Source organism: Abrus precatorius, unplaced genomic scaffold (assembly GCF_003935025.1).
Source record: "Abrus precatorius isolate BTA unplaced genomic scaffold, Abrus_2018 Scaffold8, whole genome shotgun sequence".
Lineage (NCBI taxonomy): Eukaryota > Viridiplantae > Streptophyta > Magnoliopsida > Fabales > Fabaceae > Abrus > Abrus precatorius.
In genome coordinates this window covers 19,201,418-19,216,796 of record NW_020874428.1, presented here as the reverse complement: position 1 = coordinate 19,216,796, position 15,379 = coordinate 19,201,418, and the positions used below count along the sequence as shown (strand labels likewise).

The window sequence follows — 15,379 nt, the reverse complement described above, 5'->3', positions numbered from 1 at the left end:
ATTCTAGATTGGAAGTGGGATAATTCTATCCCCGACCCTCAAATATAGGTCCTCATACAGTGGTTGGGATTACCCCTCGAGGAAGCAACTTGGGAGCCTTGGCATGTCATTCAGTCCCAATTCCACCTTGAGGACAAGGTGACTCTTCAACCCGCAGGAGATGTAACGATCACTGGGCCTATTACATTGATTCCCTCCAATGAGTCCACTACAGTTGCATCATCACAGTTGGGCCACTCCACTGATTCTGAGGCTGTGATTGGAAGGACTAGTAAAAGGCAGCCTCAGCTACCTCAATACTTTAAGGATTATGTGGTGACTCTACCTCATGCACGTGAGAAAGGCAAATCCGTTAGGAATGATTAGGAAATCACAAGTTTGTTATGATTTTTTCTTCTTTTCCTTTTCCTTTTATTTTAATTGCCTAGTTTTTTGTTAGGCGGTTGTAAGAATGTGCATATATAGCACATTTTTGGTGCAGTAAAAGCAAGAAAAATAGTATTTGGTTGATTATTCTCTCTCTGATTATTCTTCTTCGCTCTCTCTGCTCATCTTTTCTTTTATTCTCTTTTCCCATTTACCTTTCAGAATTATTTATCGATAGAAATCTTCAAAGTTTTGCTATTAATTTACTTTTTATTAAATAAAAATTATACCAAGATTATTTTAGTATTCAATTATTTTAATTTATTAATAAATAATAATATTTTTAGTATCATTTTCTGTTAAAAAACATTATTTTATGAAATAAAAATAAGAATTTTAATAAATTAAAATAACCAATATTTATAATTTTTTTAAACAATTAATATTTATAACTTTAGAGACTTAAATGATAATTCATTCAATTGTTTTTTTAATCGATAAACTCTACAAGACAGACCTTTACACCTATTCTCGTCACTTTTTTGGGACTGTCCACCAATTCTTATGACTTGCCGATTGTCAAATAATGAAGTAACTGTATTTACACGTTATTGTTTTCGTTATATGGGTACATTATTTTTATTTGAGGCTTAATTATATTTTAATTTATACATAATATTAATTATTTATATTTTTTAATTATTTAAATTAAATTTTTATCTTAAAATTTTATTCAATAATTAAAAAAATGCGACATATCATTAAATTTTATAATTTGATAATATATATATATAATACTTAAATACAAATAATAAATAAAATATATAAAATATAATAACATGTTTTTTTAATTTTATTTAATTATAAATAATATAAATTAATGATATTTTATATTTTGATTATATTTTACAGTTATTAGATAAATTTTTAAGATGTAAGACTTAATTTGAATAATTTTAAAAAATATAAAATAAAATTAAAGTTCTATTTAATTATTTTGATCATAATTTTTTTAGCATGCAAAAAAGATATTATAAAGGTCTAAATTTTAAAGAAAAAAATTACTAATTGCAACAATAATAAATGAAAAATACCTGAAAGTGTTTGAAAAGAATTTGCCTATGATACAAAAATGAATAATGTCTCCGTAAACTACTGTAAATTATAACTTCTTATTAAAAGTAATTAATTACATTTAAATTTTTTCTTATATTTTTTTACTATAAATAAAAAATGTTATTTGTTAAATTTAGAGTTCTCAAATGAATCAATTTGACTTACTCAAGTTCACTCATCTTTGCGGTGAGTTAAAAAAATATTTTCTTTTGGACAAAAATAAAAATACATGTTGTTTGCTTAATTGATTCATAGGTTGGTTAATTAAATTGAGAAAAGTTATAAAATTTTCTATAAAATTTTTAAAATATATCATAAAATTAGAAATTATTATAAAATTAACATAAAATTAAAATAAAAAAGAGAATAGAGAATAGAAAAATAAAATTAAAAAAATTCTCAATTTATTCTATACATATTTAATATAAATGAAATATCTTATCTATAAGACTGAATTTATAGTTCAAAAGTTTGTGTCCTTAAGTTTGAATATAACAAAGTGGTTTGACCTCTTTTAAACTTTTTGGGAATATCAACATTTATTTATAATAATTCCGACCAAAAATACATTTATTGTTATTTAATAGATAATATGAGTAAACTTATACATTTTTATTAAAAATAAAACATATTTTCTTTATTTAACATTTTAATAGTAATAATAATGATAAATTAATTTAAAATAAAGATGCATGAACCTTGGTTAGATAAATTAGATACAAAAATTCAAATAACTTATGAATAGTGTATTTACAATGCATCTCATTCGTAATCCACCGCGAACCAAATGTTTAGCCTATTGAAACTCACTTTTACATCTGCAGTCAAGATCCTTCGTGCACTACTAAACAGGGGAACACCATTTTCTGCTTGTCACCTACTGAAGACTTGATCAGATTTTCTAATTTTTTTCTGATAAAGATGGCAATAATGAGCGAATCAAAACCAAAAGCAACGAATAAATGGCAGTAAAAGCTTTGATTCTAATCATGACGCGTGAAAGCAATGGTTTTCTTCTTTTCTATCGTCACTCCAATGAAAACAGGGACAGGATATACAGATAAGTATCTTCTTATATTTGAAAAAAGTTTAAAAATTTCTACACTTAATTTAAGTTTTTTATTTTAAATTTAATATTAATAAAATAATAAATTATAATTTATTAAATTTAAATTAAATATAATTTTTTTTATATTTACATTAATATAAAAATAAAATAAATAGAGAAAAGTAGTCACTGCAAAAAGATAAAATAAATAGAGAAATTATTTTATATTTAAAGAATAAAAATTTACATTTATCAACAAAGTTTTATAAAATTATAAATAGTTAAGGAATTGAAACACTTTGATCAAAATTCAATTTAAGTCATATATTAAAAAGAAGCTAAAATTTATGCATATTTAATAAAATATTTTCTTAAAAAGTGTATTATTTTAATTTTTAAAATTATAAGCACTCATTAATTTAAAATTTTAATAAAATAGTCTTTAAAATTATTAAAATAGTCTATTTTATGCATCTCATTAGTCTTTATTAAATTCATATAACAACATATTTAATCTAACAGATTAAATATTACTGACATGTATACATAACGTAAAATTTATTAATAGATAGTCTTAATATTTTTGTATAAAATAAAAATTATAAAATCATCCTTAATATTATACAAAAATAATAAATAAAAAATTAAATTTAAAGTAATAATTTTGCATGTAAATAATTTTTGCAAAAAAAAAATCTTAGATTAACAACACCTTTTTTTAATATATGATAAAGCTAATATTATAATAACATAAATAATTACATAAATACTATAGTTACGCTCAAAGTATCACATTAAACATGTTTGACAAATTTTATGTGAATTAACAATAAAGACTAAGATTTTTTAATAATTTTATAAACTAAAAATATTGTCATAATTTTAGAGACTAAAATAATAAATATTTTAAAATTTAAATGATCATGATTTATTTATAATAGTTTTATAAATAAAATAATATTTCATAATTTTAGAGACTATATTAATAAATGTCTATACTTTTATAGACTAAAACAATTATTTTTTAATGATTTTATAAACTATTTTTAAGACTAAATCAACATGTGTTTATAATTTTAAAAATTAAAATAATTTTTTTATTAGTTTTAAAAACTAAATCAATAAATATCAATTTATTTTTAATAACATGTAGTTTTTTTTTAATTTTATGCATAAAGTACATTTAGTTAAATCACGTTTTAGGTTGAATTTTCTCATTCAGTTAAAGAATTTTTGCAAGTGGATGATGTGATACATTTTAAATTTGGATTTTGTTATTATGTCATTCACATAAATCTTTATTTTTTGATATATTATGTCATGAAACAAAGTTATCATGAGTTTTTGATATATCGTCCCAATATTTTTTAAGTCAAATAACATGAATTTATACTCAAAAGTCTCCAAGGTATGATAAATGAAATTTTTTTTATGACTTCTTCAATCATTTTAATTTGATTATGTCTTAAAAAATATCTATAAAAGAGAAGAAAACATGTTTAGCTATGTTGTTCACTAATATATGATACGGAGTAACAAGAAATTGTCTTTAGGATAATCTTATTCAATTTTTGATAATAATGCACATCCAAACTTTTCTATCCTTCTTGATACCAGTTTTATATTAGCAACTCATTTAGAGTATTTTGCCACAACTAAAACATTAGTGTCAAATTATTTTTTTACATTTTTTCTTATCTTTAAAAACACTTTAGGTTTCATTCTTTTAAACTTTTGCATGATTGGATAATATTTAAGTTTCCACAATAAGTTATGTTTTACTGTATGCGTATTAAGACTTGACATGTCTTGATATGATTAATAAAAAATATCATGATATTTGTGCAATATCTTTATTATTTAATCACATTATTCTTGCTCTATAAAAGTATCAATTTTACTTTCTTTGAATCATATTCACTTTTTAAAGTAACAACATTGATTATTTAAGTCTTTATAATTAATACACGTATGAATTTTTTCATTCTTCTTTGATATTTGTACCATATTAACAACTCATTTACACTATTTTATTATAATTAAAATAATATCATTGAATCAATTTTTGACATCTTTCCTTATTTTTATTCTAAACTTTTGCTTGATTAAACATGATAATCAATTTTTAATAATATATGACAGCAAAAAATCACAATATTCTTACAAAATCTTTATCACTAATTACATTGTTTTTGTTGTATATCAATTTTATTTTATTTTATTTATAATGTATTAATTTCACATAAAATTAGATGTGTCTCTTTTTTTTTTGTATTACTATTTTTAATATTTTTAAAAAAGGTTCAAAATTATCTTTAAAATTTTTATTTTTTTATTGATGAAATTTTTTAAGTTAATTATTATACTATTAGCATTATATTTAAAATTGTATTAGTTTCAAATTTGCATTATTAATCAGTAAAATAAAAGTAAAAAATAATATAAAAATAAGAAAAGGAATTATAATTTTCTTAAAAAGTATATTTTATCATATAAAATGTATGAATTCTTTTGTTGAAAGAAATGGTTTGTTACAAATTTTGGGAACTAAAATTGCATTTTTTTAAAATAACAATTATAGTATAATAATTACATTCTTTCAACAAAAGAATTCATACATTTTGGGAACTAAAAAAGTCATTAAATATAAATTAAATAAAAAATCCAGAATAAATATCTCCTCATATAATATAATATTATGTTATATTATATTGTAATATAGATATAAAAACTAAAAGCAAAGAAACCAAACAAGGAGGCCACGCATCCCCTCTACCTCGGAAAAGAGCTCAATTAATTTTTTAAAATTAACAAACAATAAAAAAATGGAAAGCGTCCCAAAAGTCGCGTGGGTCCTCGCGAGACACAGAACGCACCAGTTTCGCTTCTCACCATTCCCTCCCTCCCTCTCTCTCTCTCTCTCTCCCCGTCGCGCTCAACCACCACCACCACTCGCTTTCTCTTAGGGCTCCCTCGAGCTCTCTCTCTCTCTCTCTCCCCGTCGCGCTCAACCACCACCACCACTCGCTTTCTCTTAGGGCTCCCTCGAGCTCTCTCTCACACGCCGAAACTAATATCCATACATATACATATATATAGAGAGAGCAAGAGGAGTGCGCATAAAACAAAGAAAACTCACTGATATATAAACTTCAGCACTTCACATTATAATTTTGACTTTCAATTCCGAACTATTTGACTTCGATTCTTTCGCCGTTAACGCTTGCGAACACGATGGCTTCGAATTCCGACTTGGCGCGCACCGTTGAGTCGGTGGTTGGCGTTTCCGTTTCGGATTCGTTGCTGGTGATTGTGACCACTTCTGTGGCGTTGGTGATTGGGATTCTGGTGTTCGTGTGGAAGAAGTCTTCGGATCGGAGCAAGGAGCCGAAGCCACTTACAGTGCCTAAGTTGCTGGTGAAGGAAGAAGAAGAAGAAGAAGACGTTGGTGACGGGAAGACTAAGGTTACTATCTTCTTTGGAACTCAAACTGGTACTGCTGAGGGCTTTGCTAAGGTATGTGTGATTTCATTGAATTTTAACGGTTTTTTTAGGTGACTTTAGCTCGTTGTTTTTCTGTTTTGTTGGAAATGTGTCGGTGAATTGATTTTAGATGCGTTGAATATGCCGGATCGTTGTTTTTCCTTTTTACTTTGCAAAAGACTAGAAGTTGTTCCGGGAAATTTTCTTTTTCTCTGTGTGTGTGTGTGTGTGTGTTTTCCTTTGAGAATCGTTTTTTTATTGTCGAATTAAAGTGATTCAGATACTGGACTGGGGCCACTTGTTCTTTAGACAATGATTCTCGATTTAGGTTGGGCTAGGCCAAGTTACTATCTGAACTTTTCTTGTAGAAAATGCTTTTGCTCAAACTAAAGAAGGAATTTATGTTTATTTTGTAACCAAGAAGGATACTGTATAATTTTAGCTGGCTAATTGCAGCATGTGCTAATTTCTGCTAGAAAATAATTATGGCATAATAAGTTTTTTTGTAAAGACGAAGTTAATGTCCCTGTTTCCTAATGGCTTGAAATGGTTGCCCTGATTTTTAAAGAGTGATTTTGTTGTTTTCCTTAAAGCAATTTGTATTTATACCTACATTCAATCATGCATGTGTTATATAACCACTGTTTTTGTTTGCTCTTTGTATTTTTATTGTAGGCTTTGGCAGAGGAGATCAAGGCAAGGTATGAAAAAGCAGCTATCAAAGTTGTTGACCTGGTAAGTTTGACATGGATGAAATTTTGGCAATCACTCTATTATGGTTTTAGTGGGCAAAGTGTGTCACTTTTTAAATATTTTTGTTTGGAGGACTTTCAGAAAGTCTTCCCGACTAGTTGCATGTGGAGTTATTTTATAGGAATTAGGACCCCACACTGTAAAACGAAGCTTACTAGATTTGGCTTAAGTATTTGATGTATATAAATTGAACTAGGATGACTATGCAATGGATGATGATCAATATGAGGAGAAGCTGAAGAAAGAGACACTTGCATTTTTTATGTTGGCAACGTAAGATTTATGCCCATGAAAGTGGTTGAAAATTATTCATTCTATTTTGAAATCTATGCTGTATTTGATGCATTTGGACCTGATATGGCAGGTATGGAGATGGAGAACCAACTGACAATGCTGCAAGGTTCTACAAATGGTTTACTGAGGTTTGTAGAATTACATTGCTCTAATTAGAAAATACTAGATTTAATTTTACTTTCTCTCTCTCTCTCTCAAACGGCTTTACTTAAAGAATTATATGTTCTGGGGACATAATTTTAGGGTAAAGATGAGAGGGGTACTTGGCTTGGTCAGCTCACATATGGTGTTTTTGGCTTAGGTAACAGGCAATACGAACATTTTAATAAGGTAAATTTTGGATGATTTTGATTTTGTTTCGCTGACAAAACAGTCCATCATCTGATGATGTGCTTTTGAAACAGATAGGTAAAATAGTTGATGAAGAACTTAGTGAACAAGGTCTGTTATCTTATCATCTGTATTTTTTTGTCATTTATAAATATCAAATTGATATATCTTCTCCTTTTTATTACATGGTGCTGTTGATTTTGTTATTAACTGGGAACTGTTGAAGGGCTTGATATGTTTATTCATTGCTGTCATTTGTCGCAAAAATTTTTGTTTTGCTACATCTTTCACTTTCCCAAAAACCATTTATTTACTACAATTTTGTTTCATTTGCTTAGCATGGACTGCTGCTTTAACCTGTTAGATCCAAAGCTTTTAGTATGGCGGTATGCCTTCCTAGAAATCTAATGGATAGAATTTCATTTGGACAGGAAACATTTGAAACTTGTAGACAATACTATAACATATTTGTTGGAAAATCTTGTTTCATGTATATATATATTGCCAGATTTACCTAAACTCACTCACCAGCCTTTACTTATATTTTGTTGATGGAATTTAATTATACAAATATGGTTTTTTTTATTATTATTTTAAGAGTCCAGGAGAAACGTGTGTTGCTAGAGTTTGTTTAAAATTTACAAGCAAAGAAGTTAGATTTATGGGAAGCAAAAACATGAATCTGTATTTTAAGGTTTACATAAGACTTCAATGGTGTTAAAGTAGTTTTCGACTTTGCATAGATATCTTCTTATATGTAGGGTAATGTTTGGAACAGGTGCAAAGCGTCTTGTTCCATTGGGGCTTGGGGATGATGATCAATCCATTGAAGATGATTTTGTTGCTTGGTAAGTATAGACTTGCTATGCATAATATTCACTGGGAAATATATAAAAACGTATAAAATGCAGTATGTGGCTACTGTTTTTCTTTCCATTTGAAATGTTTTTTGCTTTTCCTTTCAGGAAGGAATCTCTGTGGCCTGAGTTGGATCAGTTGCTTCGAGATGAGGATGATGTGCATACCGTCTCTACTCCTTATAAGGCTGCTATTCCTGAATATCGACTGGTTATTCATGACCCCACTTTCACATCATGCATTGATAATCACTTAAATGTGGCAAATGGGAATGCTGTGTTTGATATTCATCATCCTTGCAGGTACTTGAAGTTGTGCATGTTGATTTATGGCTGTTGTTTTTGTCTACTAAACAGGCTACAATGAAATTGTTATATTTTTTCTTGAAGAGTTAATGTTGCTGTTCAGAGAGAGCTTCACAAACCTGAGTCTGATCGCTCTTGCATACATTTGGAGTTTGACATATCAGGGACTGGCATAATGTAAGTTGGACTGAGTTTCCTGACAATGAACATTTTTTTTTCTTTAAACTAGCAGACAAAAACAGGGTTAGGTCCCAAGAGAAACATCAAACAATAGCATTGGACAATAACCATTGTGTTCTATCCTTTCATGTTTATTTTTTAAAATTTTGGATTTTTTTTGAGATTTTATATATTTATTTTTAAGGTATCATATGATTACTGTAGTGACAATTTAGTTTTAGTTGGATATATTTGGAATGGAATTTTTCTAAAAGGATTTTAAAATGCTATTCTAGTATTATTTTTGCATGAAAGTAGTTCTGAAGGTAATAACCAAGTATAATTCATCTTTTGATTATGAGTGTTATAGCTTCTACCTTTTCCTATTTTTTCAAGAATTACTTTTGGTTTACACCTACTTGATAGAACTGGTACAAAATTACTGAAAGAACTTCTGATTTTATTAAGAGAACCCTAATTCCCAAATCAGTACCAGAATGATAGTGAATTAGAGAGAACTGGAGTTTATTTGAGAGAATCCCACTCTCCAAATCTTCCCAATTACCTGTGACAAGAACATAACTACCCCACTAATCCATCACATGACTATTTATAACAGTAACTAATACAAAATTGCAGCTGTCATAACCACTTCAATTGGCTATTTTGTGAGTTTCCCGCCTATAAGCTTCCACTTCTTTCTGTTGTACACTCTCCCAAACCAATCACTACTATGTGGTGAAATTAAGCCTCTTTCACAGTTTTAACCCTTTCATTTCCTTTATTTAAGCTTAACTTGTTCAGTGTTAGGTTTTGATAGACAGCTTCATATTATGGTGTATAACTAATTTGTATTCATAAAGAAGTTGGTGAAGAATTGAAGACATTGTTTCTTTATTACAATTTACAGTCTTAAAATGCATATAATAATGTTATTTACACATAACTTTTAGACTTCAATTTTATTTTTGTCCTTAGAAAATGTCAATTTTGGTTTGGGACCCTAGATTCTCCCCTTCTCTTTTTATCCCTTATTTTGTTAAAATGCATCTCTTTAATCCTCACTCGTAGATGAGCTTTATTAAATGATGATGTGGCAAACAGTGCCGTATATCACTTTCATCTTCCCCATTTCTTCCTCCCACTGTCCATCTGAAACCTCTGTTCCTCCAATAAAGACTTTGCTGAAATTTTGAGCAAAAAGAGACACATTGCCTGCAAACTGAGCAGCTCTTTCATCTCCTCAAGTTTGCTAATGGTTTTGTGCTTAAAAATTCTGATTATGCACAAGGGGAAGGAGGCCTAGGGGGGATGGGAGGATGAGGATTAAGAAGGAAAATTAGTGTGTTTGGTTTTCTGTTGGGGTAGAGTTAATGAGAAGTAGGTGTTTCAACAAGCAGGGAATCAAAAGGATTGTTTTTTTTCTTTTTTCTAGAGACCAAAACCAAATTGGCACATTTTTCAGGGACAAAAAAGTAATAAGCCAATTTTTGTATAATTCTTACACCACTTCTTTTCTAGATAATTAAACAAGAAAAACACATTCCAACACACTAGAAGTGTAAAGATAATGCAGAGATATATGCAAATAACAAATCCCAAATGCATATTATTTGCTATTGGTGGATAAAATGGTAAAATTTATTTTGGTAAAAAGAGAATAAGAGAAAAACCACATCAATTCGCCACTTTTTTCTCTTTTATGCCTCAACATCAAAGCAGTGGCTGGAAAAAATGTAAAATTTTAAGAGGGGGTTGTCTGAGAAATTTGTTATTAACAGTATTTATATGTGAGAAAAACTCAGATATTAAGTTAGTGAAACTACTCGGGGTATTTGAAATTCAACCTTGTGTTTGAGGAGCTTATTATGAAGTTATTGATGACTTTAGTTTGATCTTTCCTGATATGTCAAGCATATGCTGTCCCAATCATTTGTTAAGTAATCAGGTGTTGGTTTTGTTTGATCTGTCCCAGATATGAAACTGGTGACCATGTGGGTGTTTTTGCTGAAAATTCTGAAGAAACTGTTGAAGAAGCTGGGAAGTTGTTGGGTCAGGATTTAGATTTTCTATTCTCTCTTCATGCTGATAATGAAGATGGTACTCCTCTAGGAGGTTCTCTGCCACCTCCTTTCCCTGGCCCTTGCACACTGCGATTTGCTTTAGCACATTATGCAGACCTCTTGAATCCCCCACGCAAGGTTTCTATATGATCTTCATGAACAATGTTTACCATATCTTTTTCTTTTCTTTTTATGCAGAATATAAATGGTTTTACTTGTTATAACAGCATGTTTCAATAGGATTTTTTTTAAATAAAGGAAGAAATAATTAACTGTGCTTCTCTTGCAGTCTGCTTTGGTCGCTCTGGCTGCTCATACATCTGAACCTAATGAAGCAGATAGATTAACATTCCTCTCATCTCCTCAGGGGAAGGTGAAAAAAATTGCTAATAATTATACTGTTTCTGATTTTACAGATTTTTCATTTTTCCATTTCCCTCTGCTAATGATAATTTGAAAATTTTGGTTTGCCAGGATGAGTACTCCAAATGGGTGGTTGGAAGTCAGAGAAGTCTCCTTGAGGTAATGGCTGAGTTTCCATCAGCAAAACCACCCCTTGGTGTTTTTTTTGCTGCAGTAGCCCCTCACTTACAGCCTCGTTATTATTCTATTTCATCCTCACCTAGGTGATTATCTTATACTACCTAAAATATCTGAATGAAGTTATATATGAGAAGTGGCCACAAAATAATGCTACTTAGTTTTGGTTGTCTAGGTATGCCCCAAAAAGGGTACATGTAACTTGTGCCTTGGTGTATGGTCCAACTCCTACTGGAAGAATTCATAAAGGAGTATGTTCAACCTGGATGAAGGTAGCAAGTTTTGATGGAAACATCTGCTTTCTAATTCTTGTTTCAACTTGGTCCCTTTTGTTCTCATCTTTGTGTGAATTCTCCCCTCCTGAGAGAATGCAATTACTGATCAAGCTTTGTTATATCTAACTTAAATTTCTCTCATATAAATGATCAGAATGCCATTCCTTTAGACAAAAGTCGTGACTGTAGTTCAGCTCCTATTTTTATTAGAACATCAAATTTCAAGTTACCAGCTGATCATTCCATTCCTATTGTTATGGTTGGTCCTGGTACTGGCTTGGCACCCTTCAGGGGATTTTTACAGGTATGTGAACATTTTACAGATGTGTGTAGTTTTCAAGTTATTATGGAAATCATATTTCTATTTACTGCACAATATTGACTGAAGTGGGGTAGGGTGGAGGTATAGAATAGAAAGTGAAGGATAGGCGGAGGAAAAAATTGGAATCAAATTGAAAGTATGTAAAATCAACCACAAGAATGACCTAAAATATGAAAACCCCATTTATTCTATCATTCTATGATAATTAGAAGCCCCAATTTAAGTCCCAGTTAATTGTAAAAACCTAGGTTACCTAAATTAATGATAAATTTCTATATTCCCAAGAAAGCCCCATTCATGAATAAAACAATACGTGCTAATCCATAAACTTGATTTATGGTAAGCCTCTGCTTGTTAATTCTTGTTTTATCTTTGATTTACTCAGGAAAGATTGGCCCTCAAAGAGGATGGCGTTCAACTTGGTCCTGCATTACTCTTCTTTGGATGTAGGAATCGTCAAATGGTAAAAAAATTGCTTGTTGGACTTTTAAAACAATGGAGTTTCAGAATGATCACTGATTCTCCAATTATTTTTGGCTTATAGGATTTTATTTATGAGGGTGAGCTGAAGAATTTTGTGGAACAAGGTGCTCTGTCAGAGTTGATTGTCGCATTCTCTAGAGAGGGACCTGAAAAGGAGTATGTTCAACACAAGATGATGGATAAAGTAAGTGTCATTAGAAGCCTACTAGGCAACAAATGCACAATGGATAACTTTTTTATTGCATCAATTTTCTGTATGCAGGCAGCAAATGTGTGGAGTTTAATTTCTCAGGGAGGTTATCTTTATGTCTGTGGTGATGCTAAGGGTATGGCCAGAGATGTTCATCGGACTCTTCATACCATTGTCCAGCAGCAGGTGGTATTGTCTTTCTTCATTGCTCCCTTCCACCAACCCTAATGCTTGGAAGTTTTCCTTATCATAAATATGGAGTATTAATTTTGACATGACTGACAACTTTATATAGGGTATCTAGTGAGATTTTTTTTATGAGATGAGAAAATCTTGACCATATAACCACATGATTGTTTTAAAAGGTCACATGACTTTTTATGTTTCAATCTTAGCCATTTATATGTGATTGACTGGTCAAGATTTATTTCTCTCATTTTTGTAAAAAAAAAACTCATTTAATACATCTCTCTCTCTCTCTCTCTATATATATATATATATATATATATATATATACACGTGTGTGTGTATGATTCGTGCATGCTACTAAAACGATGGGTGTGCGGGCATGTGTGCTTTTGTGCCTGTGATTCAGATGGATAGGAATCCTAACAAAACACTTTTTAACACACTTCTTGTGGTTGGTCAATTGTTTAAATAGTCAAATTAATTTAAAAAAGTGGTTAATTTATAAAATACATGCTTTTATTTTTTAAAAATGGACCAATCACATAAAGTGTGTTGAAGAGTGTGCTAAAAAGAGTTCAAAAGGATATGCTCAAGAATGCAATATTTATATTTATGATTTTACTGTAGGAATTCCGTACTGTTTGCTGGCAGAGATTAGAATTGGGGATGATTTTAATGCCAGGAAAACTTGAATACAAATAACATATTTTGTTAAAAACACATTATTTAGTTGAAACAGGCATTTTGTTTTGAAAATAAATTATTACTCCTTCACGGCTTCACCTTATGTGTCCATTTTGCTTTGCAGTGCCTTTTTATAGGCTGGAAGTGCTTTAAAAATTACCTACAAAAATCTTGTCTTTTGGAACTTTATTTTATCCTCACTGATAATTTCACGACCCACGGGCATTTGTGGGGGTCCCCGGCGCCCCACTTCATTCTAGTTTAGCCTTTATTTTAGCTTTCACAGAGTAGGTCAGGGAGGTGAACTGAGCCACCTAAGTTGTTGTTTACCCTGTTCTTATAATTCATCCGCTGATTTCATCTAACTTTCTTATTGTCTCTCTCTACATTTAATTTATATTTAGTATAGTCAATTGGCTCTTTGAATTATGTTTGTGTGCAAAGTCATATACAGTTAATACACAATATATTAATCAAACTATGTCTACGACCATGCTTCTGAATTTATTTCAGGACAATGTGGACTCTTCAAAGGCAGAGGCTATAGTGAAAAAACTCCAGATGGATGGACGTTACCTTAGAGATGTCTGGTAAATGTTCTGATTATTCATCTGTAGGGGTTGTGACATACTTGCTATGTGATATGTTCAAGATTGGTTCTATCACGGAGTTTGGGACACTGATGATGGAGGCTGAAACAGGTTTCCTTGCGAAAACAAATATTTTTTTTGGACATTTGTGTGGTTTTCTTATATTTTCGTGTCTTAATGTTCTCTCTTGTCATGATATTTGGACTAGGATTATTTTTAGGGGACTGATAGGTAACCTCATAGATCATTCAAGAAGTATAGGTCACAGTAGCTTATTTCCAATTGACTTGTATTATTTAGTTGTAGGAATTGGTAATGAATAAGCGCTCCATTGATGAAATAAGTCTAGTTGAAGAAAATTGTGTATATTTAAATGGTGATATCGCGGCTTCATCTTAAAATTTGATATTCTTAATAGCATAGGCTTACTATTTCAACGCTTTAATGGAACACAAATATTTATTTAGTCTATACGAAATCTCAACAGGATTGATTTTATAATTGCAAATGATGTCACGCTTAGAAGAGCTAAAGAAAGATGGAATGAATCCTGAAATTTTAACCCATTTGAAATTTCTCTTTTTCAATATTAAAAAGTCAGGTTTCATCAAAATTTTGGATGTCAATGACGGGAGACAATTTTGCAATAGTCACACGAGAGAATCCATTTTTAAGAGAGTTAATCTTTTAGATGATTGTTTTAATATTCATTTTTACATGATTAAATTTAGAAGTTTGTTATGATATTTGTATATTTGAGAGGATGTTGTTATGTTTTTTTTTTTTTCAAATTGATGGTTGTGATTTTTTTAATATCTAAGAGATTAAAAGATAATTATTTTTTTAAATAAATTAATAATCTTTATTATTTTTTATACATATTTAATATAAAATTAACAATAATAATTATTTTATGTGTAAAAAGAACATAAAATGTTTTCTTAACTTACAAGGCATTATTTTAAATTTATCCCATTTATTTTAGTTACAATATGTTTCTAGGATTCGATTTAGTCTGCGAATTTGTATGGAGTTGGAGGAGGGAGGAAGAAACGAGGGAAGAGAAAATTATATTAGTCAATTTAAATTAAGTCAGTTATACTAACAAGGGGTTTTGAGTTCTTTTTAATATTTTTATAAACTCTTTATTACTCTTATTGATTTTTTTTAATTAAGAATTTTGAGCTTCGTACTTCAGTATGACGAAATATTAATTTCATGATCATCTTTGATCTAGATAGAAACTAATTTCATTCCAAATATTCATATTACATTGCACTAGCAATCAATTATGGTTTTGCTTGCAAATTTCACTAATTGGTGATAGTTTG

General features: G+C 29.8%; 1 protein-coding gene across 4 annotated transcripts; it reads left to right on the top strand.

Annotated features, from left to right (window-relative positions):
* The first annotated feature begins 5,355 nt into the window (after positions 1-5,355).
* LOC113848438 (NADPH--cytochrome P450 reductase) lies at positions 5,356-14,446 on the top strand. 4 transcript variants are annotated; one of them, XM_027477947.1, is made up of 18 exons: positions 5,356-6,046; positions 6,689-6,748; positions 6,963-7,039; positions 7,131-7,188; positions 7,304-7,390; positions 7,465-7,501; positions 8,169-8,238; positions 8,356-8,550; positions 8,638-8,730; positions 10,688-10,913; positions 11,065-11,148; positions 11,250-11,401; positions 11,491-11,587; positions 11,745-11,894; positions 12,298-12,375; positions 12,457-12,579; positions 12,658-12,771; positions 13,972-14,416. In XM_027477947.1, exons 1-18 carry the CDS (start codon positions 5,765-5,767, stop codon positions 14,050-14,052), a joined length of 2,064 nt encoding a protein of 687 aa, XP_027333748.1. In that variant the 5' UTR covers positions 5,356-5,764; the 3' UTR covers positions 14,053-14,416. The 4 variants fall into 4 exon arrangements, with proteins under 4 accessions (XP_027333748.1, XP_027333750.1, XP_027333749.1 ...); XM_027477949.1 differs by having other exon boundaries at positions 5,517-6,046; positions 6,689-6,736; positions 7,131-7,192; positions 7,311-7,390; positions 13,972-14,446; XM_027477948.1 differs by having other exon boundaries at positions 5,517-6,046; positions 7,131-7,192; positions 7,311-7,390; positions 13,972-14,444.
* The last annotated feature ends 933 nt before the right edge of the window (positions 14,447-15,379 follow it).

Coding starts and splice junctions, on each gene's coding strand:
- LOC113848438 (XM_027477947.1), top strand. CDS start 5,765: ATGGCTTCGAATTCCGACTTGGCGCGCACCGTTGAGTCGGTGGTTGGC. Junction 6,047..6,688: donor CTGCTGAGGGCTTTGCTAAG/GTATGTGTGATT, acceptor TTTTTATTGTAG/GCTTTGGCAGAGGAGATCAA. Junction 11,895..12,297: donor CCTTCAGGGGATTTTTACAG/GTATGTGAACAT, acceptor TGATTTACTCAG/GAAAGATTGGCCCTCAAAGA.